Source organism: Saccopteryx leptura, chromosome 2, assembly GCF_036850995.1.
Source record: "Saccopteryx leptura isolate mSacLep1 chromosome 2, mSacLep1_pri_phased_curated, whole genome shotgun sequence".
NCBI lineage: Eukaryota > Metazoa > Chordata > Mammalia > Chiroptera > Emballonuridae > Saccopteryx > Saccopteryx leptura.
Window position 1 is genome coordinate 320,061,220 of NC_089504.1, and position 25,172 is coordinate 320,086,391.

Sequence of the window (25,172 nt, forward strand, 5' to 3'; positions counted from 1 at the left end):
ACACATACAGTGAGTTCTGTCCCTTTATACACATTGGAGCACAGAACTGACCATTTCCCCTTTCTTCGCGTGTCCTTCTCAGAGTGATAAGACCTGGGTTTCTAGGTCAAGCAAACATGACACTTTGTCTACAGCTTTTGTCTTCAGACTCTCCCCGTGCCCACGGCTGAGATAGGCTGTAAGTGATACAATATTAGAGTCACCAGCTCGTTCCAGTTTGCAGGAGACTAGCCCAATTTTAGCGCTGGAAGCCCCAGGTGCCAGAACCCTTCATCTCAATGCAAACTGGAACAATTGGTCATCCTACTAGTAGTCCTAAATCTTAGAAAACAAAGGGGGGAAAATAGAGGAAGGAAGAGGAATAGAAAAGGAGTAAGAGAGAGCCCAATGGGAAAGAGAAAGGTGTCCATGATATATATGGCTTTCTTTTATACGTTTTTATTAATTTATTGTGTTAACATGGATTCAAGTGTCCCACTCAATATAAAACCCTCACCCCACCCCCGTGTCCCCCATTACACCCCCTTTGCCTCCTTCCCCTAACTCTCTCCCCCCTTCCCTCTGGGATTTGCTGTCCTGTTATCTGTATCTATGTGTTATGTGTATATAATTTCACTAATCCTTTCACCTTCTCTGATCTCATCCCTCATCCCCCTTCCCTCTGACTGCTGTCCGTCTGGTCCTGTGACCCTGCCTTTGCCTCTATTTCTTTTCTCAGTTCACTTTGTTCATTAGGTTCCACATATAAGTGATCATATGATATTTGTCTTTCTCTGCCTGGCTTATTTCACTTAGCATAATAATCTCCAGGTCCAACCATGCCATCACAAAAGGTAAGATTTCCTTCTTTTTCATGGCTGCATAGTATTCCATCATGTATATGTACCACAGCTTTTTAATCAACTTGTCCACTGACAGACAGGACACTTGGGCTGTTTCCAGATCTTGGCTATTGTAAAAAATGCTGCAATAAACATGGCGGTGCATATTTTCTTTTGTATCAGTGATTTGGTATTCTAAGGATGTATTCCTAAAAGTGGGATAGCTGGGTCAAAAGGCAGTTCCCTTTTTTATTTTTTGAAGAAATGCTATACTGTTTTCCACAGTGGCTGCACAAGTCTGCATTCCCACCAGCAATGCAGGAGGGTTCCCTTTTCTCCACACCCTCACCAGCCTTTATTGTGTGTTGGTTTGTTAATGAGCACCATTCTGACAGGTGTGAGGTGGTATCTCATTGTGGTTTTAATTTGCATTTCTCTGACAATTAGTGACATTGAACATTTTTTCATATGTTTATCGGCCATCTTTATGTCCTCTTTGGAGAAGTGTCTATTCAGTTCTTTTGCCTGTTTTTAAATTGGATTGTTTACCTTCCTGGTGTTGAGTTTTAAAAGTTCCTTATAAATTTTGGTTATAAACCCCTTATCAGACGTATTGACGAATATGTTCTCCCATTGTGTGGGTTGTCCTTTTATTTTGTTTATGGTGTCTTTTGCTGTACTAAAGCTTTTTAGTTTGATATAGTCCCATTTATTTTGTCCTTTATTTCACTTACCTGTGGAGATAAATCAGCAAAATTATTGCTACAAGAGATACTGGAGAATTTACTGCCTATGTTTTCTTCCAAGATGTTTATGGTCTTGTGACTTACATTTAAGGCTTTTATCCATTTTGTGTTTGTTTTTGTGAATGGTGTAAGTTGGTGGTCTAGTTTCATTTTTTTGCATGTACCTGTCCAATTTTCCCAACACCATTTATGAAAAAGACTGTCTTTACTCCATTGTATGTTCTTACCTCCTTTGTCAAATATCAATTGACCATAAAGGCATGGGTTTATTTCTGGGGTCTCTTTTCTGTGCCATTGATCTGTATGTCTGTTCTTATGCCAGTACCAAGCTGTTTTGATTACTGTGGCCCTGTAGTATAACTTGATATCAGGAAGTGTGATACCTCCCACTTTATTCTTCATTTTCAAGATTACTGAGGCTATTTGTATTCTTTTTTGGTTCCATATAAAATTTTGGAATATTTTTTTCTATGTCTTTGAAGTATGCCATTGGTATTGTAATAGAAATTACACTAAATTTATAGATTGTTTGGGTGATATAGATATTTAAATGATGTTTATTATTCCTATCCATGGCACAGTATATGCTCCCACTTGTTTATATCTTTCTTGATTTCTTTTTTCAATGTCTTATCATTTTCTGAGTGCACGTCTTTTTATCTCCTTGGCTAAATTTACTCCTAGGTACTTTATTTTTTGTTGTTGTAATAATGAAGGGGATTGTTTCTTTAACTTTTCTTTCAGACAGTTTATTGTTTGTGTATAAAAATGCCACTGATTTCTGAATATTAATTTTATATCCTACCACCTTGCTGAATTTACTAATCATGTCTAGTAGTTTTTTGACTGAGACTTTAGGGTTTTCTATGTACAGTATCATGTCATCAGCAAATGATAGTTTTACTTACTTTTCAGCTGCTCCACCTCCTCTTGCGGCTGCCTGTTCTTCCCACAAATTCTTCTGTAGTAAGACTGTAGTGTGGGTTCAGACTGGCCTCACTCAACCAACCCCTCTACAGGTTGCACGTTTAGTGGGTTACGGCAGCTGAGGTTGGGAATAAAACGTTAGTGGGACCTCTTGATCAGGAGCTTAGTATGGGAAATGTGGCCCCTACTGCAGAGCCTAATCCCTCAGCCACTGATGGATACTCAAATTTTATTTCTCCCCAACAAGGTGAGCAGCAGGTTCACCAACAGTCCTCTCTACAGAAGTTCTTACAGATGGAGAGACCCTGGTCTCAAGGAGAAAGACTGAGAGAGTCCTCTCCTAGGGCTAACTGTGCCCCCTCAGAAGGTGGCTAAGCCCTTCAACCAGATCCAACAATATGCTCACAGGGACCCACACATTAAATGTCCATGCTCCAAGCCTCTCTCCCTTCCCCCTGTGGAATATAGCCCCGCAAGACAGGATATCCAGCACCCTGGCCTGTTGACTATGAAGCTCCACCCTATCCAATGCACCTGAGCCACTGTGCCAATGCTGATCACAGAGAGTGGAACTTGCCTCAGCGGGGCCAGGTTTGAGGAGCCCTTCCTTAGGATACCACTCTAGCAAGGGTTGTTAGGTCTTGAACTGATGCTCTCCACAGATGGCTACTGAATGTGCCAGCCTTAGGCCTCCCTGGCAGGTACCCATTGCAGACCAGTGAGAGACACTGCCCGTGACTGGCCCCCAGTAACCTTCTTGGAGCTATAAGCAATCCAGAGTTTGTGACTGCCTCTACTGGGCCCAGGTGCTCATGGAAATAACAAGCTTCACACCTAGGTTGGCTTTTACCCACACTGGGCCTGGGGAAAGGTTCACTTAAAAGGCCAATGTTCCCTGGCCCTGGCCGGTTGGCTCAGCGGTAGAGTGTCAGCCTGGCGTGCAGGAGTCCCAGGTTTGATTCCCGGCCAGGGCACACAGGAGAAGCACCCATCTGCTTCTCCACTCCTCCCCCTCTCCTTCCTCTCTGTCTCTCTCTTCCCCTCCCACAGCCGAGGCTCCATTGGAGCAAAGATGGCCCGAGCACTGAGGATGGCTCTGTGGCCTCTGCCTCAGGTGCTAGAATGGCTCTGGATGCAACAGAGCGATGCCCCAGAGAGCATCGCCCCCTGGTGGGCATGCCGGGTGGATCCTGGTCGGGCGCATGCAGGAGTCTGTCTGACTGCCTCCCCGTTTCCAGCTTCAGAAAAATGGGAAAAAAAGAAAAAAAAGAGAAGAAAAAAAAAGGCCAAGGTTCCCTGAGTCCTGCCTCCTGCAGCCTCTGTCTGCTGGCTGCTTGTTGGGCTTAGCCACTGAAAAACCTCTAGTAGAGCCTGCAGCAATTCAGGAACTAGAAAGGGTGGTGGGTGTGGCTCCACCCCTTGCCCCCAGATATCAGTCTGCCCAGACTTTTTTCACAGACCTCAGTTGGGTGTGCCCCAGGGGTCTGGTGAGTATGGCCTGAGACCCAGAATGTGGTCTTTCCATACTCCAGACATTTTCTACCGAGTCTCCCATGAGGCAGAATTACTAGTCTTAGACTCAGGAACATGTGGGATAAAGCTTCAGCCTCAATACCAGAAAATCATGTCACTGACACATCCCCTGCTTCCTGGCCTCTCAGAACAACCCAGCCTCCATGACTGGGGTAGGAGAGACTCCCAAGGGTGGAGGAGTTGCTTTTCCCCAGGTTGATGCCACTCAGAGGGGACTGCTCCACCCAAGAAAGATGGTGACTGCAAATATTGGAGAATGACTCAGCACAGGGGTTCTGGTGGCTGTCCCCCACACTGTCTCTCCCTGGGCCTCCAACTTTCCAGTCTCCTCATGCAACTCTAGTCCTCTTACCTCTCCCTCCACCGGAACCCTGGATAAGTGGCTATGAACAAGATTTTCTGTGCAGCCCTTTAAGATGAAGCCTGAATCTCGGAGCTCTGTCTCTTTCTCACAGACAGAAACCTGGCTCTTTTCACCTCCAAATACTGTGTGGGCGCCTCTTCTAGGATCTGAGGCTCTAGGTTGGGGCTCTGGTCCTGGGGTTGAGGATCCACACCTCTCAGGCAACCCTCCCACCGTGTGAGTCCCTCTGGACCCTCAGCTGCTTCTCGCTCCTGGGAGCAGGGCACCCCTTTCTGCATCTCTGCCCTTCCTACCAGTCTTGGTGTGGCTTCTTCTTTGATCCTTTGTGGGGTAGTTGTGTTAGGCTTGTTCGTTGTATACCAGCTACAAGCATTTTGCCTGATGAGTGTGTGAGCTCGTGGCAGCACCATGTTTGTATGGCCTATATAAGGCTGTGAGTGCTTGCACTCAGGGAGATTGTGGATGTGCGGATTGCCTGCCCGCCACAGTGAGGGGTCATTTTGCTGTTTGTTTACCTGAAAGGCGGTTTCCCTTTCCTATGTGCTTGTCCACCATTGTGAGACTTTATTAAACAGAATGGCCCAACCCTTTCCGGCTCTGCAGTTTTTCTACCATCTGACCAAATCAAATGTGAACCTGCCTGATCTTGGCCACTGGCATTACATCCTTGGTTATAGACTCCTCTTCGTTTAGTCCAAAGTTGGTTTTTCAAGATGATTGTTCTTAAATTAAGTTATAATTCAATTTGGTCCTGGGAGGTGGCAGTGTAAATGCCCACCTACTCTGTTGCCATCTTCAATCGCTCCCATGATATAGTATATGACTTTTGATGGCCCTCAATGGTTGCCATGGTTTTCTGACTGTTTTGAGTTTATTATAATTATGGGTATGAATAACACCAGCATTACTGGTGTAATAAGAACTAATATTTGTGAACACATGTATACAACACATGCTAGTATTTTTACAAGTCCAGGGGGTCTTTAAGTTACGACACAGTTCTGTTCCTACAAGAGTAACATAACCCCAATTTTGGTGTCAGTCAAAACATACCCTAGCCTAAGTCACTTACCTATCCTAATACAGTTGTAAAATCATAATCTATTATAGAACATAAATACACAAATAAGCCACAGTAAAAGAATGCTACATATTCTTCCACCACACGCAACCAAACTGATTCACCCACATAGTCCATAAGTATGATACTAATGGCGTAAGCCAAAACACTAATTGTTGGCGACTACAAGTCGACAGGGTCCTTGCGGTTTAGATTTTGGGGCAGACTTGGGGAAGGTCTGGGAAGAATGAATTTTTTCACTTTATTGCCTGATGCTGTGTTCTGTCCGTTTGGAAGACTGTGGACCTTTTTCTATCTGGAAGTCTGAACTTTAGTTTTGAGGGCAGGTCAAACAGGTTGCTGCAGGTCGCTGGTCTGAGCTAATGCACCACCTACCCTGGGCTGGTTGTTCATGCTACCAACCTGACATTCTTACTTAGAAACTGAACTTAAAGTGCAACCATGTGGTGTAATAAAAGCTTATAACAATGACAAAGAAGAGAAATACTTTTAGATATTGTAAAATCACTTTTATTTTTACCATATCAAACATTTCAGTGACCCACATGTGACTGATTTGGGAGAAAAAAACCTAGTTTTATGATTCCTGATGTCTTCTTTTTCCAAAGAGCAGAGAAGGAAGCTGAATCATAAAATCCTAAGGTAAACACTGTTGCTGGAGGAGCCCTCCTGAAGTTTAAAGGAAATAGTTTGCAGACAGATGGAAATACATATTGATTTATGGAAAGGGGGAATAAACATTGGAGCTCTAGCCTAAGAGCCTGTATAGATAAAAAAATAAATTAATTAATATGTCAAATGTGAATTCACAGATAATTGCTTTATAATGGATTCTGGCAAAGAATTCAGAGATGTCTGGAGCCCTTAACTCATGAGGCCAATTTCAGGGAAGAACTCTAACTTCCATGTCAGGGACAGAACACTGGGCTGTGTAAATCCACATGTGGGATTTCTTTTTATTTTCCTCCAAGGTACACTACAGGTGGTTGGAGAGTTGAAATCTAACCAGCCACCGACCCTAATGATGTCATCAAGCTCGGGTCTGGGGGCCAGCATTCTAGAACCCCAGGTTATAGGAACGGGGGAATGTATGGAGAGGAATAGGGTTCTGATTCCTATCCCTTTGTTTGGTACTCACTCCCTTCAAAGTCCTGTCCCAGGACTAAGAAATTGATTCCCACTTAGCAATGAGGAAACCATGAGAAATGAGTTGCATTTCTGCGGCATTTGTTCTTCAGTCTGATAACTGGGAACAAGGAGCAGTGGCAATGCAGATGCTGAGGCACAGACAGGATCTTCTTTTTTGGATCTGAGTGGATCAAGTAAATATACAGTAAGGAGTCAGAGGCTGTCTCTCTAGTTGAACACTGAGACTGAAATTCCTAGTGACTACCGTGAACTTAAACAGTGAACTTGGAGGAGTGCAGCTTGTAGATGGATTGGATACAAGGGACATGGGGCCTGTAGCACATTTTATGGGACTGCACAACACAGAAGATGTCTCTTCCTTTCTCCTCTACCCCCTTTCCTCCCTTAGAAAACCCCAGAAGCAGAGGTCATCTTCAGCCAAACAGCTGTTTCTGTTTAACAGTTCTGTATGCTGTACTTTTCTGCTTGTTGACCAGCAAACTGGCTTTCCTCCTCTTTGTTCTTCTCTCTCTGCCTATAGTGCACTTTCCTCTTCTCTATCTTGCAGGGCCGGTAGTTCAAATACAGTGCTATGCTGATTATACCCGCTCCAAGGATGACAATAATAATAATGAAGATGGTAGAGCTGATTCCTTCTTCCAGTCCTGCCCAAGCATAAAACACAGAGAATTGGGAGGGTTTAAGAGCAACAAAATCACCCTGGCCAGCCTACCAAGCCCACAGAGCCCACTTCTCAGTCTCATCCTCCCCAGGCCACTGAAATCTTTCTTCTTTCCATGTCTGGATACAAACCCCAACCCCCTGAGGGATTTCTATCCTGGGCCTGGCAGCAGGGGAGCACAGTCACCTTGGACAATGAGAGCAATGTCTTTGCTGACAGCACCCAGCTGGTTAGTGGCTGTGCAGCAGTAGGTTCCAGTGTAGTTCTGGGTTGCCTTCTGAGGCACTTCAAGGTCGAAGATCACTCCGTTCCAGGTACACACCAGCGATGGAGTTGGGTTTCCCTTTGGGACACAGGCAAGCATCTGTTCCATCCCTTCCATCCACGTCTGGTGGCCAGGGCAACCAGATTCCTCTAAGCGTGGCTTGTCTGGGAGAAAGACAGTCCCCGAAGGAACACAGCTCAGTGGGCACCTTCCCTCCTCACTGGTCCCTCCCCCAATCCCAATGCTGTGTCCCCTCCACCCATGGGGAGGACACCCAGGGGTCGGCTTCCAGCTTTGAACCGCTTTTCTTTCCTCTGTCCCTGTGGGCAAGGAGTCAGAGATGCCACACAGGGCACTTCAATGAACTCTGACTAAATGACCCAGACTGCTCCATCAATGGTGGCCCTGAGGCCCCTGCTTCTCTGTGAGTGAGAACCTGGGTAGTGGTGAACCCAGAGATGAGCGTTTTTCTATTTTTAAAAATATAAATTTTTATGTGAAAATTTCCTTTCTCAGCATGAACTCCAACAATCACTTCATATGTCTCAGTCACTGGCCTGCAACTGATGCCGGCTAATCACTTTAACCACTTTCTCTCTTCTGTTCCCAGTTCCCCTCATGTTCCTCCCCAATCACTTTGCTGGGTAAGGTCAACTTGGAGAGCTTTAATTTTATTTTTTTTCTTTTGACTTTTTTTAAAATTTTAATGTGAAGCTCTAATAATGAAGCTATTGGCCAAGATCTCTGGAAACGGGACAGTAATAATTGTTGCTTTGAGGAGAAAGAACAGGTCTGTACTCACATAAGACATGGAGCTGGACTGTAGTGGTTTTGACCAACTGCTGACCCTGAACCTCCAAGGAGGCCTCGCAGGAGAAATTTCGGCCATCATCTTCTTCCCTGGCGGTAAGTAAAAGCCAGGCAGGCTCCCCGGGGGCGGGGAGGCCTGGGCTTCCCTGAAGCCGGAGAGCAGGGCTGGGAGATGTTAACAAATGCCCTGAGCAGGTCACATTGAGGTCTGTCCCTGCCGATGGGTATAATTCTTCTATCTCCAGGATTGGTGGAGGGAAGCCTATAAGGAAAGGAAAAAGAACCAAACATTTCTCCAAACCAGCAGCTACTTTGGTACTCTTGCTGCTGGTGGCATCCCTTGGGTAGGCTGACAACAGGAGAAAGCCTATGGGGACCATTACTGCTCTGTGCTGAATGGCAGAAGCCACAAGGTAGTTTGGGAATCGGAGAGCTTTTCCTACAAATGTGGTGTGCCACATTTGGCCATGTCTTCCGGCAAGGATAGCAAGATGTCTTTCTATCTTACAGATTTCCTCCTTAGCTCCACTGTCTGTTCCTAGAAACAAGTTCAAGCACTCACAATCACCCTGTGAGCAGGGCTGGCCTAAGGAAATGGGATGAAGGTTGGAGAAAACTACTGTCTCAATGCATGCCTCCAACCTGCCAGCACTTGTTGGAAAATCACCAAGGCTTTACTGTGGAAGTTCTCAGTGGCAGAAAGCCTTCATGGGGAGGGGAAGAAGCTGGTAACTCACTATAGACATGTACTGGTTCTCTTGTTGTCTGTTCCATCGGACCCAGAGATACACGGCAGGACAGCTCCTGGTCACCAGTCTCCATGGCCCGAACGGTGGCATTGGCCCATGCGGTGTCTCCCTCCCAGGAGAGAAAGGGGCTCAGCTCCTGGTCTCCCAAGGACATGTGGAACATTACCTCTTCAGCTGGGAACACCTTAGCCATCTCACAGCTCACAGTCTCTGCTGCCCCAACCTCCAGAAGTGGAGAGACCCAGATATGGGGGCGCTGAGAGAATTCTGCCAAGAAATGAGGGGAAAGAAAGAAAGGAGAAAAACCATGATAAATCATGTCATGTAGGACATCACAAATGTAGGGAGGGAGTAGGGCAAAAAGCTCTCTGTCCCCCAGGGTGAGTTTAAAGCCCATGAAGAGGTGGAGCTCAATTACCCTCACACCTCATCCTAAACCCTGTGGGAACTTTGTCCCAAAGACCAAAAGAAGATGAGAAAAATGAGCCTTAGGACTCCTTCCACACCTGAGCTCCGACTCACCAAAAATCCGGAGTACCTTGCTGACTGAGCTGGAGCGAAAGAACTCGCCCCCGTGTGAACTCAGGTCCAGTTCTGCATGGCACGAGAAATTGCACCTCTTATCCTCCCTTTGTGCTTTGACGTTGATTATGACCTCAGCTCTCTGAGAGGCCACAGCCAAGCTCATAAAGTTCTTTCTATGTAGTTCTTGGTCACCCTGGAGAAGGATAAGGGTGAGTTTCTCCAGGGGCGCTACCCGGGGCACATGGCACTTCACTGTAAAGACTTCATCCAAGGCCACCCATGCAGGCTGCAGCTCCAGGATCACCTGTTCTGGTGGCTCTTTAAGACAAAAATGCAGGTTTGATGAGAGAAGGCTACTCACCTCTCCAGAAAGAAAAGGTATAGGACAGGCAGCTTGTGATAGGTGACTGCTACCCTTAAACCATCTGATCAATAGTGTCAGACAGGACAAGTTAGCTCTTGGCTCTTCATCTGCCCATCAAAGGTGGCTCAAGCCATAACCAAGGAATGTGACTGCTGAGGGCAGGTGCCTTGCTTTGACTGTCGCTGCCATTCTGGAGAGCTTTTATCTCTTACCAGAGCGCTTTGGAGGTGGAAGCAGCTTCTGAGGAACTCGTTGGCATACCACAAAAACCACACCCGAGCTAACCATGCTCTTACAGGAATCACACTTATTCTTAGAGCCATATTTTTGCCAATGCTTTATGCCCCCCTCCCCTGAAAGACCCTCCTCACCCACCCCCATCACTTCAAACCCTAACCATTCTGCACGGGGAGGCTCAAGTTTCTCCTCTTCCATGAAGGCTTCTCCAGCTATCCCAGCCCACAGAGATCCTCCTTTCTCCAATCCCTATTTATTTTAAAATTTGTGGCAAATAATTCACTAATTTTATACTTTTTGGGATCATTTATAAGTGAGCATTATTAGCATATGCCTCCTGTATTTGAACATATTCTCAAGCACAGATGTCTGGATGCTCTCTATGGTATGCTCCTAATTTAAAAGCCTACACCAAAGGCAAGCAGAAATAAATGGCCCTAGAATTCCTACAGTATGTTGGAAATCTTTATTAAGGGCCCTAACTCTCTGCCCTAAAAGAAATCTCTAATTTTTCCCTAAATAAGGCACAGTCACGTTCCCCCATTCTTCCCTCCCCCCCCCAGCCCTCAGCCCTACTCACGATACATGGTGATGCCCAGACTGGTGTCCTTCTGGACCCCTGCGCAAGAGAAGAAGCACTGCAGAACGGAATCCTCTGTGACATCCTCCAAGAGAAACTCCTTCCACTGAGGCCCTTTGCCCACCTGGGTTCTCTTTAAGAAGGTCTCAATTCCACTGGGTCCTGGGTCTGGACAGGTAGTGCTGCAGTTGACCATTAGGGACTGTCCAAACTTGACCAGGGCCTTATCTGGCTGAACATAGACCTCAAATGGCCCTTCTGTGGCCCCTGAAATGATCGACCACATATGCCATAGATTCTGGTGAGGACCATAAGATACCCCCAAAATACAGAGCCTACTTATCTCCTCATAGAGAATAGGAAACCTACCTTGAATGAAAATGTATGGGAACTAGACAACTGAGCTATGGGCCCTGTCCTATCAACATCCTACTGTGGCTCTTCATAACACAAAGGGTGGAAACAAAGAAATAAAAATATTTTCAAGAGCAGAAAAGTGGGACAGCCCCAGGGAAGCAAGGAAGCAAGCTTGGAATATTTCTTACAAAGAGTCCTCACCGATGGTCTATTATTCTGTCCCTTAATTTGGGTTATCCCAATACAGTTAGAGACACCTAGATCCTGAGTCCTACTGATTCAAGAAATAGGAATCTCTCCCAAGGGTCCAGATGCATGAATACTAGAGTGTTGCCCCATTCAAGAGTTCCTGTCCTCTTCCCCATTGACCAGCTACCTGCGCCCTGGCACAGACCAGCTAAAGAAACTCACCTGGGGAAGAGATCAAAGCCAACAGGGCCCAGATGCTGAACAGTAGCATTTTCATCCTTATGAGAAAGGCCAACAACTGGAGAGAAAGAGCGAGCAATGCTGGAGAAAGTGACCAAAAAAAGAGTATACAGGAAATTCTTGCTTTGTTATTGTTGAAAGCCAGCTCCTTTCCTGATACCTGGCATAATTTGGAAAAACTGCAACAAGAGTATCAGCGGTGTGGGTGGTACTAAAAGAACCTCTTGCTTCTATTTATTTTGGTTTGGTTTATGCATCTAGCAAAAAGCCACAGGAAAATAATAGGGGCTATTATATTAAGGGGAAGTCCTGTATAAGCTTGTATTGCACTTGTCTGTTTACACCTCCTCAGCGGGTGATGATAATTAAGATTAGTACTAGGGTTGCTTCAAATAAAATATAGAAAATATAGATCTATTTGAGTCAAAAGAAGAAGGCTGTTATCATGGAAACATGAAAAACAAAGGTGGTGTTTATCTAGCATTGTCCCATGGACAGTGACCTTGAATCTAGAAAATGTGGTCACTATAGTCCCAGCCTCTGATGTAAGGGAGAAATGTTTCATCAGGCCTCTCTCCTCATGACCCCTATGAAATATTCCTCAAGATAATCCATCTTTTTCTGATCTGCCTCGTGTTCACTAAGCAACCTTTGGTTTACCACTTTGGCTGAGTTAAATCTAAAGTGTCCACTTGTCTTTTCTCCACCAATCCTTACCAAGGTTTTTCTTTCAAAACCTCATTCAAACTGATTTAAGAAAGTTTTCTTAACACTATCCAACTTCACAATCCTTATTATCTGTAACTCACTTTATGCCAAATATGATTTCTGAAACTATGTTAACACGTTAATATTTTTTATATTAATTTTTAATATAAAATTCTATATAGAAGATGTTTAGGGGGTCCAAGTCTCATTAAACATGGGGGCTACTCTACTGGGTATATACCCCCAAAACTCAGAAACATTGATACGTAAAGACACATACAGCCCCATGTTCATTGCAGCATTGTTCATAGTGGCCAGGACATGGAAACAACCAAAAAGCCCGTCAATAGATGACTGGATAAAGAAGATGTGGCACATATACACTATTGAATACTACTCAGCCATAAGAAATGATGACATCGGATCATTTACAGCAAAATGGTGGAATCTTGATAACATTATACGGAGTGAAATAAGTAAATCAGAAAAAACCAGGAACTGCATTATTCCATACGTAGGTGGGACATAAAAGTGAGACTAAGAGACATTGATAAGAGTGTGGTGGTTACGGGGGGAGGGGGGAGAGGGAGAGGGAAAGGGGAGGGGGAGGGGCACAAAGAAGGCTGGATAGAGGATGACAGAGGACAATCTGACTTTGGGAGATGGGTATGCAACATAATTGAATGACAAGATAACCTGGACATGTTTTCTTTGAATATATGTATCCTGATTTATTGATGTCACCCCATTAAAAAAATAAAATAATAAAAAAATAAAAATTAAAAAAGGAAATTCCACTCATAAAAAAACACATGGGGGCTAGAGGCTATGTTTGCATAGTAAACATACTGGTTTTACTTAAGTGTATGTTACAGTTCAATAAAAATAGCAGTGCTTTAAGTATTTTTTCTTATCTTACATAAGATTTAGAAAATATCAGTTGTTCATATAGATTATTATTTTGAAAGTGACATGTGAAGGGTACAGGAAAGTGGCCTTCTGACTATTTCAAGGGCATGCATAACATTATTTGGCTGTATAGTTTTTTTTAATATCAGTCACATTAACATGTACATTGTAGAATCCCAATTAATTTTTGAATTCTTTGAGATAAACTACTCTCTTCATGACACCTACTCCAAACTAGGCACTCACTACTGATCTATAGACACCTTCTCAATCACATCTTGTCTAATAATTTCTAATATTTAGTAAACATACACTATGTTCCAGGCACTGGTCTGAATGCTTAACTTTAATTATCTCCACTTTTACAGATGAGATGGAAGCTAAGAGAGGCAAAGTAACTTATCCCAAATCATACAACTAATTAAGAGGTGAAGCCAGAATTCAAACTCAGGCATCTTAACTGCTTGATAATGTTTTTAGTACTTCACTGCTTCTATATATTCGATGAGTCCGTACTATCTATGCTTTGATGGGGCCACAGTGTCACGAACAATTCTTAATAGAGGTTCATCCAAGAGCTCCTATTTTATTCATCGCCCCTTAGCTTGCTGATGTTTCCTTCCTCTTTCTCTGCAAAACCCAATCTTGTGAATTAATCTCATAGACTATATTCCACTCCTAGAGCCTTAGCTAGAAAAAGATTTCCCATGTCTGGCCACTATAAGCCAAACTGATTGGCTTTCCCTTGTGGCTGCCACTAGTATATGTCCATGCCAAATAGGTAGATATAAGAAAATGGGGAGGGGGTCCTTTTTTGTTTTCATATTCACATACTAACACATACTTTGTTCTATTTTATTTCATGTGTCCCACCGCCAATATCACAGTCCTAAAGTTTCATTCTTATTTTCACGTGGCATGTTATGATCAAGTACTAAAACATGAAATTTTGTATTCATTTTCTTAAGGAGCAAGACCGCAGCATCCCTAAGGGAAAACAATTACATCTCTGAACTTCCCTTTGCTTACTCTGTAGATTACATCCCAAATTAAGGTTTAAACGGGCTAAATTCCTAGCCCTGTACTCCAGCCAGGGAGAGTGGTACACAGGGAAGGGAGGGCTGCAAACGCTGAGATGCAGTTGAATTGCTTTGGCTGAGTTACCGAGCTGGACTTCCTGTCAAAGTTTCGGATTCTGGCCATTCACTTATATTCCAGGGTTTCCTGAAATTTCTGATATACACCTAAGTCACATTGCAGCCCTTGCACTGTCTCTCCCCGCTGCCTGGAACCCGCCTTGTCCTCCTTGAGCACTCCACCCAGTTCAATGTATCTCTGCAACGAGGCCCGCCACCTTCTTGTCAACCGGGGTGCCCCGCCACCCCACAGCACATCCTTAAGCAATGACACTGCCTTCTTCTAGTCCCGGAGCACAACCCCCCAAACACATTTATTTACCTCTTAGGCCAGTAATGATGCCCTCCCTCCCTCCCTGGACTGCGGGCCCCATAAGGGCAGGCCCCCCCCCCCTTTTTTTTCCCCACCAATGGATCCCAAGCATCCAAAACGGTTGCAGGAGTTCAACAACTAAGAACGAACGCACTAGATAAGTTCATTACAAATACTTGTGTAAGGACTGTCCAGTTGAGAGCATAAAGCCAGTTCGTGCTCGGAAGTTGTTTCCACAACCTGACTTCACACTCTCAGCCCTGCAAGCCATCGAGGCTTTTAAAGGGAAATGATATTTAAAACATTTAAAAAAATATGTGGGAAAAAAAGATAATGAGTGCTCCTTAGGATTTCCAGCCCACTGAAGTGTGAGGAGGCGAAACTCGCCACGAGGCCAGATCTCTATATATTCCACACAAAAATACGGGAGGAGACACCAGCACGAACTCAAGCAAACATAACAAACCTAAATCTTCACTGAGAGCCGCTTTCCGCTGCGCCCGCCGCCCCTCGGTCGCCGGCTCTACGGTCGCGCGCCTCGCCTGCGGCGCTCTTAGCCACAGCCGCGCGCTAAGACCGTTTGGTGGCGCGCGAGGGCGCTCCTATCCCGAGGAGTTTCCTGCTCTGCCTAGGAACTCATGACGCAATGCAGAAGCTTTGCAAGGATTGGCTGACACAAGTAAAGCGGGCAGGACGCGAAAACGAGAGGAAGGGTGAGTGGTAAAGATGATGGGAAGGAAGTCTGGATCCTTCCTGGCCGAGAGAGCCTATTTGACTCAAGATTATCTCAGCTAAATAAAAGAAAACAAAAGAAAAGGGTTTTATTTAGAAGATAATGGTTCTATAAGGAAAACAAGGGGCTGGCTTCCCCTTTGGCTGTTGATTTTGTGGTTCGGTCTGAACAAGGGAGCTGTTCCGCTCGCTCGGGAGTGGGCTGCGTACGCGTCTGCCTTCCCGCCGTCCGCCGCTGAGCTGGCTTGAGGTAGGAGCTCAGTTCTTCACTGGTTCAAAATCCTAACTGTGCCCTCGCCGGTCTCTTCCTGGGTGTGCTGAGAGATGGATTTGGCAGGACTCTTGACCAATATCCGAAAAGTCCCTTTTGTACCCCGCCCTTCACATACGAGTCTTAACGTTTGAACGAACTGGAATTTCCTCACTTCCTACCACAAGTGCCTGCGCTGTCGCGTCTCCCAAACACGGGGAAGCAATGCGTCATAAAGATGGGGGTAGGCGAGTAAATCCACCTCTGTTTCATCTCTCCACCACGGTATCCCTTTCCTCAGCTTCCATTTCAAATGCCTTCTGGGGGTTGGTCAACTAGCCATGCAGATAGATGTTTGATTTCCATCGTAGAAGTGGCATTTCTTTTTCAAATGGACACAACAAAAGTCCCAGAGGGTGTACCGCGATGCTTCAGATACTTCACAGACGCAAGCATTGGTCAACTGGGACGCAAGAGTAGGCAAGAATGCAAGGTACAACTTGATGCAGGTCCAGGACTGGTTGAGGAGAAGGCCAGTTCTTGGAAGCAAGCTGCACAGGAGCTGCGGGGGGCTCCTGTGCTCCCTCATATTCTGAAAGTCAAGGTCCCAATGCCTGCTTCCACTTATAACATCAGCTGTTGGGGTATGCCACTCCTCACTGTGAAATTCTCTCCAGGACTGAAAACCACCCTTTTTCGGTTTTAGGCTAGATGAGTGCTAAGTGCCTTCATTATGGTTTATAGTTGAGCAGGAAGATTAGAAATAAAAACTTAGTAAAATGTGAGAATCTCCTCCCTAACATAGGAGATGATGGGTCAGAGAATTAACATTCGTGAATAACAGAAGCTCCTACTGTTTGCCAAGTAGGAACTGTGTTTTGTCCTTAGAAACCACCTGGAAGGTAGGTGTCTCTGTTCCCGTAATACAGATGAGAATACAGGCTTGGGAGAAGTAACTTGGAGGCCCAAGGCCACACAACTAATAAATGGTAGAAGCAGGATTCTCAGCCAGCTCTATCTGATTCTAGTTGGAGAGGTAGCATAGGTCCCTCAGTAACAGAGCAAGAGGACTTTGGAGCCAAGAATGCTTAGGTTTGAATCCCAGCTCTACCCCTTGTTGTTTGCTGGGCCTTCCCTACACAGGAGCCCAGGGCAACTCCTTAAGTCTGAGGATAAGACAGCTGTCATCGTGTCTGTATTTTTATAAGTCCCTTGAGATAGCATTGAAGATAAAAATATCTCAACTGAATTTGATTGATGTTCAGAAAAGAGAATTCAAGTCACACCACCACCTTACCCTCAGGAAGAAGTGTCAGAATGTATGAATTCATGGAAGTATTATTATTATTATTATTATTATTATTATTATTTTGTATTTTCTGAAGTTGGAAACGGGGAGGCAGTCAGACAGACTCCTGCATGCGCCTGACCGGGATCCACCGGGCATGCCCACCAGGGGGTGATGCTCTGCCCATCTGGGGCATTGCTCTGTTGCAACCAGAGCCATTCTAGCACCTGAGGCAGAGGCCATAGAGCCATCCTCAGCGCCTGGGCCAACTTTGCTCCAATGGAGCCTTGGCTGCAGGAGGGGAAGAGAGAGCCAGAGAGGAAGGAGAGAGGAAGGGGTGGAGAAGCAGATGGGCGCTTCTCCTATGTGCCCTGGCCGGAAATCGAACTCGGGACTCCTGCACGCCAGGCCGACGCTCTACCACTGAGCCAACCAACCAGGGCACACAGAACTTTGTAAACCATCATAGAATTTTAAAAACTGTTTTAGAGCTAAAAGCCTCTAATATTTGGTGTTTAGGCTTTTCCCTTGGAAAAGGGGTGCTTTGTGCAGTAGAAAAATGCAAGGACTTGTAAATATGGTGTACATTCCTGGGTTCCACTGGACTCTCTAATATTATCCAGAAATCTTCAGATCCTTGACTCCTAAATTAAAAGCGTTTCTCACTCAGAATTTTTCTCCCGTATTTGTCCCATTTTTTCCCCTCCAGCCTGAGGAAGAAGTCCCTCTTCCTTTTCAAAGCAGATCCCTTTTGTTACTTTGCTATGTTCTCATTCCCTTAAAAACTTTGTTTTATCAAGTACGAAGTATATCTTTTTCTTATTAAATTTATTGGGCTGATGTTGGTTAATGGGATCATATAGGTTTCAAGTATACATTTCTATGGCACATGATCTGTATGTTGCACTGTGTTTCCACCACCCAAAGTCAGATCATCATCTGAGTATCTTTTGTTTTCTGAATCTTTCTTCCTACAGGTTTCTTCCTCTCCTTTTGAAACTGTTCACTCAAAGATCACCATTTTCAAAATTTTATTAATCCTCATTCTGATCAGCTTTTCTGTAGCATTAGACACTAGTAACTCTTCCTTCTTCCTGAAATGTGGTTGTTCCTCAGGTGTAACTGTCAGTTATAACCAACTCCCCTAGTTCTCAATGACCATTTCCTACTCAGTTGCCACTGTAAGAATTGTGCAAGGTTGTCCTTTGTTACCTTCTTACTACATGTACACATTCCCTTGGCTATTTCATCCACAACTAGAGCTTTTTATTTTTTACCTTTATTTAAAAGAACCTAGCTAGATTGACCTAGAGACCCTTCTCCTGAGCTGAGTTACCTTTCTGACTGCCTGCTAGATTGCTCCTCATGGTCACAGTCCTCCCACCTTTCTCCCCAAACCTACTCGCACTGGGTTCCTGTTTTCAGGAAGCAGCGTCAGCATCCTTGCACTTGCTCAGGATCAGAAATCTCAGCATTGTGTTCTGGTCTTTATACATTTTCACTACTGTTCCCATGCTGCCAGTTGCCAGGTCCTGCTGATTATTTTAAATCATTTTCATTCACATCTTCTTTGTCATTACCACTTCTCTGGTTATGACCCTTTTCATCTCTTATTAAGATTATTGGGATAGTCTTCTCTGCCACACCCCATGTTTCCAGAGAAACCTAAAGCACATTTCTGATTATTTCACTCTTCTATGTAAACCTCTGTTATTAGGGAAATACAGATCCAAATTATAATGAGACACCACTGCACACCCATTAGGATTCTCATCAAAAAAAGCAGAAAATAAGTGTTAGTGAGGATGTGAAGAAATTGGAACCTCTGTGCTTGCTGATGGGAGAATGTAAAACGGTGCAGCTGCTATGGAAAACAGTTTGGCAGTTTCCCAAAAAATAAACATAAAATTACTATATGATCCAGCAGTTCCACCAGTAAGTGTATACCCCCCAAAACTGAAAGAGGCAACTGAAACATACTTGTATACCAGTGTTCATAAGTGGCATTATTCACAATAGCCAAAACGTGGAAATAACCCACATGTCCATCAGCAGATGAATGGATAAACAAAATGTGGTATGTACATATTAATATAAAAGAGTATTATTCAGCCATTAGAAGGAATGCAATTTTTATACATGCTACAGCATGGATGGACTTGGAAGACGTTATGCTAAGTGAAATAAGCCAGCTACAAGAGGACAAGTATTGGCCCTGGCCGGTTGGCTCAGCGGTAGAGCATCGGCCTGGCGTGTGGGGGACCTGGGTTCGATTCCCGGCCAGGGCACATAGGAGAAGCGCCCATTTGCTTCTCCACCCCACCCCCCCCGCGCCCATTTGTTTCTCCACCCCCCCCTCTCCTTCCTCTCTGTCTCTTCCCCTCCCGCAGCCAAGGCTCCATTGGAGCAAAGATGGCCCGGGCGCTGGGGATGGCTCCTTGGCCTCTGCCCCAGGCGCTAGAGTGGCTCTGGTCGCGACCTAGCGACGCCCCGGAGGGGTAGAGCATCTCCCCCTGGTGGGCAGAGCACCACCCCTGGTGGGCGTGCCGGGTGGATCCGGGTCGGGCGCATGCGGGAGTCTGTCTGACTGTCTCTCCCCGTTTCCAGCTTCAGAAAAATACAAAAAAAAAAAAAAAAAAAAGAGGACAAGTATTATATAATGGCACAATGAGCTCACTAGACTAGGTAAATTCATAAAGATAAAAAGTAGAATAGTGGCTACCGGGGGGGTCAGGGGAGGATTGCTTAATGGGCACAGAGTTTCTGTTTGGATTGATGAAAATGTTCTGGCAATGGATCGTGGTGATTGATGGTTGTACAACAATGTGAGTGCACTTAATGCCACTGAACTGTTCACTTAAAAATGGTTAAAATGGTAAAATTTTATGTATATTTTACCACAATTAAAAAATCTCTGACAGCTTTATGTAAATATTCAAAATAAAATTAAGCTTTTTAAAGGCCCTCTATAATCTGTTTACTTTTCTAATTCTGTGTTTTATATTTAACCTGAAATCTTACCTCTGAACACACCAGCTCTGGCCTCAGGATTTTCTTGCTCAAGCTATATAGTGTTCCTCTCTGAGACTCAGCTCGAGATACCTCCACAAACTTCCCAAGATATAACCCAAGAAATTACTCTTTTCTTTCTTATCTCTGTTAGTGTTTTGGACTTCTTACAATGCATTCTCTCCTATGTTAAAGTTATTTGCCTGCATCAGTGTCTTCAACAGGACTATGAGCTAATTCACGACTTTCATGTAGCGGGACTCAGTGTTCACTGAATTGACTTTAATCCAACTCACTCGTTGTATGGATGGGGAAATGGGAATCCAGGGAAGTCACACAGTGACAGAACCAGGACTAGTTTTAAGATCTTTTGTCTTCTAGTTTAAAAAATGTTCCCTATATTACCAGGCCAACTGTCATGACTGGATTTTTACTCTCTACTGATGTTGGCTACCTCAGTATTGTACTGTAGAATACATGCTAGGGTCCTAGCTACAATTTTTTCATTTATATAAAAAATGGCATGTTCTATTTGCAATTTTTATACATATGAAGAGTCCAATGTATTTTTGTTCTGTTTTCAGCTTCATGTTTCTGGTGGAGAAAGCTGGAGCAGCTTCTGAAGAAGCTTCCAGTTGCTGGTCGAATAAAACCCCCTCAGGTGGCCCTGGCCGGTTGGCTCAGTGGTAGAGCGTCGGCCTAGCGTGCGGAGGACCCGGGTTCGATTCCCGGCCAGGGCACACAGGAGAAGCGACCATTTGCTTCTCCACCCCTCCGCCGCGCCTTCCTCTCTGTCTCTCTCTTCCCCTCCCGCAGCCAAGGCTCCATTGGAGCAAAGATGGCCCGGGCGCTGGGGATGGCTCTGTGGCCTCTGCCCCAGGCGCTAGAGTGGCTCTGGTCGCAACATGGCAACCCCCAGGATGGGCAGAGCATCGCCCCCTGGTGGGCAGAGCGTCGCCCCATGGTGGGCGTGCCGGGTGGATCCCGGTTGGGCGCATGCGGAAGTCTGTCTGACTATCTCTCCCTGTTTCCAGCTTAAATAATTAAAAAAAAAAATAAAATAAAATAAAAATAAAAAAACCCTCAGGTAAGTGAAAGGTTAAGTTTGGAACTTTTAGTTTTTACTATTATGTTTCTGAACTTGGGTATTAAGTGGGTAAAGAAGTTTTTTTGTGCCAAATAGAGTAACATTTTCCTATAGCTGTGAACATATATGACAGCTACTCTTAAAATTTCTAAAAAATTATGTAATTTGGGGAATAATAGGAATCACTTCTCATTTCTCCCAAACTTAGTTAAACATTATATTGACAGATTGTTATTAACCTTAGAGACAGAAATTTCCAGGACCAGAGTACTAAAGAGTTCTCTAAATGACATCTTTTACCTTCAATCTAGTCATCTCCTAGATGGTTAGCTCCATAGGGAAGAGTCTATGTCTGCCTTGTGCTCATTAGCATATCCACCACGTATCATGCTGGTAGAAAATAATGGGGTCCCTATAGATGTTTGTTTAATGAATAAGTGAACTTCAGATATTTTAGTTTTTTAGAGGGGGCAGGGACAGACAGACAGGAAGGGAGAGAGATGAGAAGGATCTACTCATAGTTGTGGCATCTTAGTTGTTCACTGATTGCTTTCTCATATGTGACTTGACCCAGGGACTCTAGTTGAGTCAGTGACCCCTTGCTCAAGCCAACAACCTTGAGCTCAAGCCAGCGACCATGGGGTCATGTCTATGATCCCATGCTTAAGCCTGAGACCTCAGGGTTTTGACCTTGGGTCATCGGTGTCCCAGGCCAGTGCTCTAGCCACTGTACCACTGCCTAGTCAAGCTTAAATTTGGTCTTATTATAATCATGTACATAAGAGATCATGTATTTTGATTCAGTTTTAACTGTTTTATTCCTAGCAATATTTTTCTATTCTCTCATGGTTTCAGACAAGGGACCACCAGTATCCATTCTAGCTTTCACTTCAAGGAAATAGTAGTAAGGGGTATAATCTTGACTCATGCTGCTGTGCCCCTGGGACACAGCATTAAAGGAAGAATATGTCTTGCTCTTCTCTTCTTTCTGCTCACTTTTCCCATTCCACTGTACTCTCCTCCTCTCCACACACCAAGATGCTTCTGAAGACTGGCCCTTCTCACAGCATCAGTGTGGATTGGTTAGGGTAGACTTGCTAGAGAAACAGACTTCTGGGTCACTGCTGGAGATGAATGATAAGAGCTGCTCAGTAGCAGGTGGTCAGTGGCTCATACTGACTTTGTCTCCATTTAAAATCAGTGATGAAGGCTGAATTTCAGGTAAATTTTTCCAAGGGTCAGTTGTATTCTTTTCATTGTGCTCACATTTATGCATTATTTAAGCTATCTATGATTAGAGGTGTTTGAGATTTAGATCAAATGATTTGAGATCTTGTGTTAAGATGGCATTATAGTTAACATGTTAATTCTCTTAGCTCATTTTTCATTTTTATAGACTTTCAAGTAAAAATCTACATGGAGCAAAGGAACAAGACAAGAAGGGGCTCCAAAGGATTGCCTGATATTTTATCTTCTGCAATTTGGAACTGTCTTAAGAGATTTTTTCTTCTTACAGAGTATGTTAGAGTGAACTTTTTGATCATTTGAAGGGTTTAAATTATGAATGGATTATTTCTGAAAGCATATACAAGAAACTGACAGCAAGAGTCGCCATAAGATCATCAATAGGTGAACAGGAGACAGGAGAGAAATGATTCTTATTTTTCACTGTGTATTTCTTTATACCTTTAAATTTTATTCAAGAATGTAAAAAATTAATTAAGGTAAATAAGACTTGAGGTCCAAAGGGATAAGAGAAAAACATCTTACTATGGTTTTATTTAGTCTGTGCATTCTAATTCTCCATGACACCGTAAGGTCTTTGCGTTTGGTGCTCCATTCTTTGGAATACTCTTCCCAGATACCCACATGGCTTGTTCCCTTACTTTTATCAAATTCTTGCTTAAATACAAGCCTATTGGTGAAACCTTTTCTGGCTGTGAAACAGCAACCACTCTTTCCCTAGCTCTCCCTCCCCACCCCATCCTGCTTTATTTGTTGCTCTATCTCTTATAACCACCTGACAAGTACTTATTTCTCTTCATCTCCCCCAATTACAGTGTGCGTTCCATGAGGGCAAAGGCCAGGTTTTTGTCAAGCACCTTAGAATGGTGCTGGACATGGAATAGGCCTTCAAATACTTAAATAAATAACTGAATCAATGAATAATTGAATAAATGAATAGCTTGCCACTGATAAATGTTACCTGAAAATGTGGATATTTGTGCTCTGAAATTAAACTATGTGTAAGTGACCTTGAAGGCTCACAGGATGCACAAGATAAACCTGGTGTGCTTTACTAGGCCTGTAATTTTTCAAATCAAAATTTGTTTAAAAGCTCCTTATAGTAGAACCAACATGGATGCAATATGTGATAAAACGCAAAATTAGATTGAAATCTGTGTTCAGGGTATGTAGGAATTTTATTCACTGTTGTGTACCAGGTATTTAGAGCTGTGTCTAAAATATGGTAGGCATTTAATATTTATTAAATCCCCAAAGGGATATATCTTTATTCTCCACTGCTCTTGGGAGTGCTTCACTGGAAAAGATTGAGAGATACTATTCTCTAAGTCATACTTTCGTGATAGTTTTCCTGCCATTGCATTATATATTTTACATGCTGGTGGCTGTTTTGTGGTAAATGTTATATTAACTATTCACATAAGGAAAGACAAGAGGAATGTCATTTCTTTAAGTGTATTAGGTATTAAACAGTTTTACAGATGAGAAACCAAGGCACAGAAGCTAAAAATGTTGTTCAAGGTCCCAAAGCTAGTAAGTGACAGTTCTAGTGGGCATCCAAAGTTTATGCTCTTAACTACTATGGCATTAGTTATATGCTGCTGCTTAAAAAATTAACTCAGGACTTTAGAAAAATGAACATTTTATTATTTTACATTGTTTTTGTGGGCCAGGTGTATGGGAGTGGCTTCAGTGGGTGGTTTTGTTACAGGACTGAAGTGATTGCAGTAAAGATGTGAACTAGGGCTGTAGTCTCCTAAAGGTTTAATGGGTCTGGGAGATCTGTTTCCAAGATGGCTTGCTCACAAAAATGGCAAATCTGTGCTGCCTTTTGGCAAGAGGTTTCAGTTCCTTGCCATGTGGATTCTCCGTGGGACTGCTTGAGTATTCTCAAGATGTAGCAGTGGCTTTCCCTAGAGGAGGTGATCCAAGAGACCAAGGAGGAAGCTGCAGGTTTTGTGAACAAACATATCATTTCCACAACGTACTGTTGGTTATCGTGCTCAGTCCTGTTCATTGTGGGAGGGAATGGCAAGGGTCTGAATACCAAGAGGCAGAGGTCACTGGGAGCCACCTTGAAGGCCAAGCAAAACAATTAGGTCATACTATTAATTTTTTATATAGTATAAAAATTATATAAAGGAAGTATTCTTATCTTCCTTTCTCAGATGAAGCTTTATAACTTGCCCAAGATCACATTGCTAAGTAAACAATGGAGTTGGAATTCACACTTAAGTTTGTCTCACTCCAGAGCCTGCACTTTTCCCACTAACTATGCCACCTCCCAAGTAACATAGTCCTTTAGGTACTTACGGTTGTAAGAAAATTCACTGTAGAATACCTTGACTTTAATGATACTTTGTGTTTTTCAGCAGGTCTGATGCTGATGCAGCAACGAGGTTTTCCTATGGTCTCTGTCATGCAGCCTAACATGCAAGGCATGATCGGAGTGAATTACAGCTCTCAAATGCCCCAAGGACCTATTGCTATGCAGGTACTTGTCTCCATAGCTGACTGTTTACAAAGTTGTTACTATTTATTATGTGTCTACATACTAAGACTTTAATGTTATAATTAGAAGTATAATCTATATGTTAGGTGGCTTCCTTTACAACAAAACAATGATATGTTTATAAGAGAAAGAAAAAATAAAAGATAGCTAATTTAAGGAAATTCTGGTGATTTCTCTATGACTGCTGGCTTACAAGGGTTTCAGAATGCTATCTTGGAAAGCTCAGGGACCTGATGCCATGAAGTAGCATTGTTAGAAGTAGCAGCACTGTTTTGTCATGGAACGATCTGTGTCATTGTCTGGAAGGCTCAGAGCCTTCTTTATATTAAATTATTTCATCTAAATACCATAACAACATTGTAAAGCGGTAGTATCTCAATTTTTC

The 25,172-nt window shown here is 43.7% G+C and overlaps 1 protein-coding gene and 1 long non-coding RNA gene across 2 annotated transcripts; one reads left to right on the forward strand and one right to left on the reverse strand.

The window, feature by feature from the left end:
- Nucleotides 1–6,741: 6,741 nt before the first annotated feature.
- Nucleotides 6,742–15,188, reverse strand: LOC136393575 (intercellular adhesion molecule 1-like). The gene is made up of 8 exons (XM_066366216.1): nucleotides 15,131–15,188; nucleotides 11,581–11,656; nucleotides 10,813–11,079; nucleotides 9,629–9,949; nucleotides 9,095–9,373; nucleotides 8,350–8,619; nucleotides 7,469–7,711; nucleotides 6,742–7,265 (listed from the first exon to the last, which is right to left on the reverse strand). Exons 2-8 carry the CDS (start codon nucleotides 11,633–11,635, stop codon nucleotides 7,057–7,059), a joined length of 1,644 nt encoding a protein of 547 aa, XP_066222313.1. The 5' UTR covers nucleotides 11,636–11,656; nucleotides 15,131–15,188; the 3' UTR covers nucleotides 6,742–7,056.
- Nucleotides 15,189–15,552: 364 nt separating this feature from the next.
- On the forward strand, nucleotides 15,553–24,935 carry LOC136393576 (uncharacterized). Its single transcript, XR_010749101.1, has 3 exons — nucleotides 15,553–15,646; nucleotides 20,528–20,604; nucleotides 24,651–24,935. It is a non-coding gene; the product is annotated as an uncharacterized lncRNA (long non-coding RNA).
- The last annotated feature ends 237 nt before the right edge of the window (nucleotides 24,936–25,172 follow it).

Excerpts from the sequence above, each read along its gene's own strand:
- LOC136393575 (XM_066366216.1), bottom strand. The coding sequence starts at position 11,635 with ATGAAAATGCTACTGTTCAGCATCTGGGCCCTGTTGGCTTTGATCTCT. Across the intron at positions 9,374-9,628 it reads CAAGGTACTCCGGATTTTTG|AATTCTCTCAGCGCCCCCAT; the intron begins GTGAGTCGGAGC and ends ATTTCTTGGCAG. Across the intron at positions 7,266-7,468 it reads CATTGCTCTCATTGTCCAAG|GACTGGAAGAAGGAATCAGC; the intron begins GTGACTGTGCTC and ends ATGCTTGGGCAG.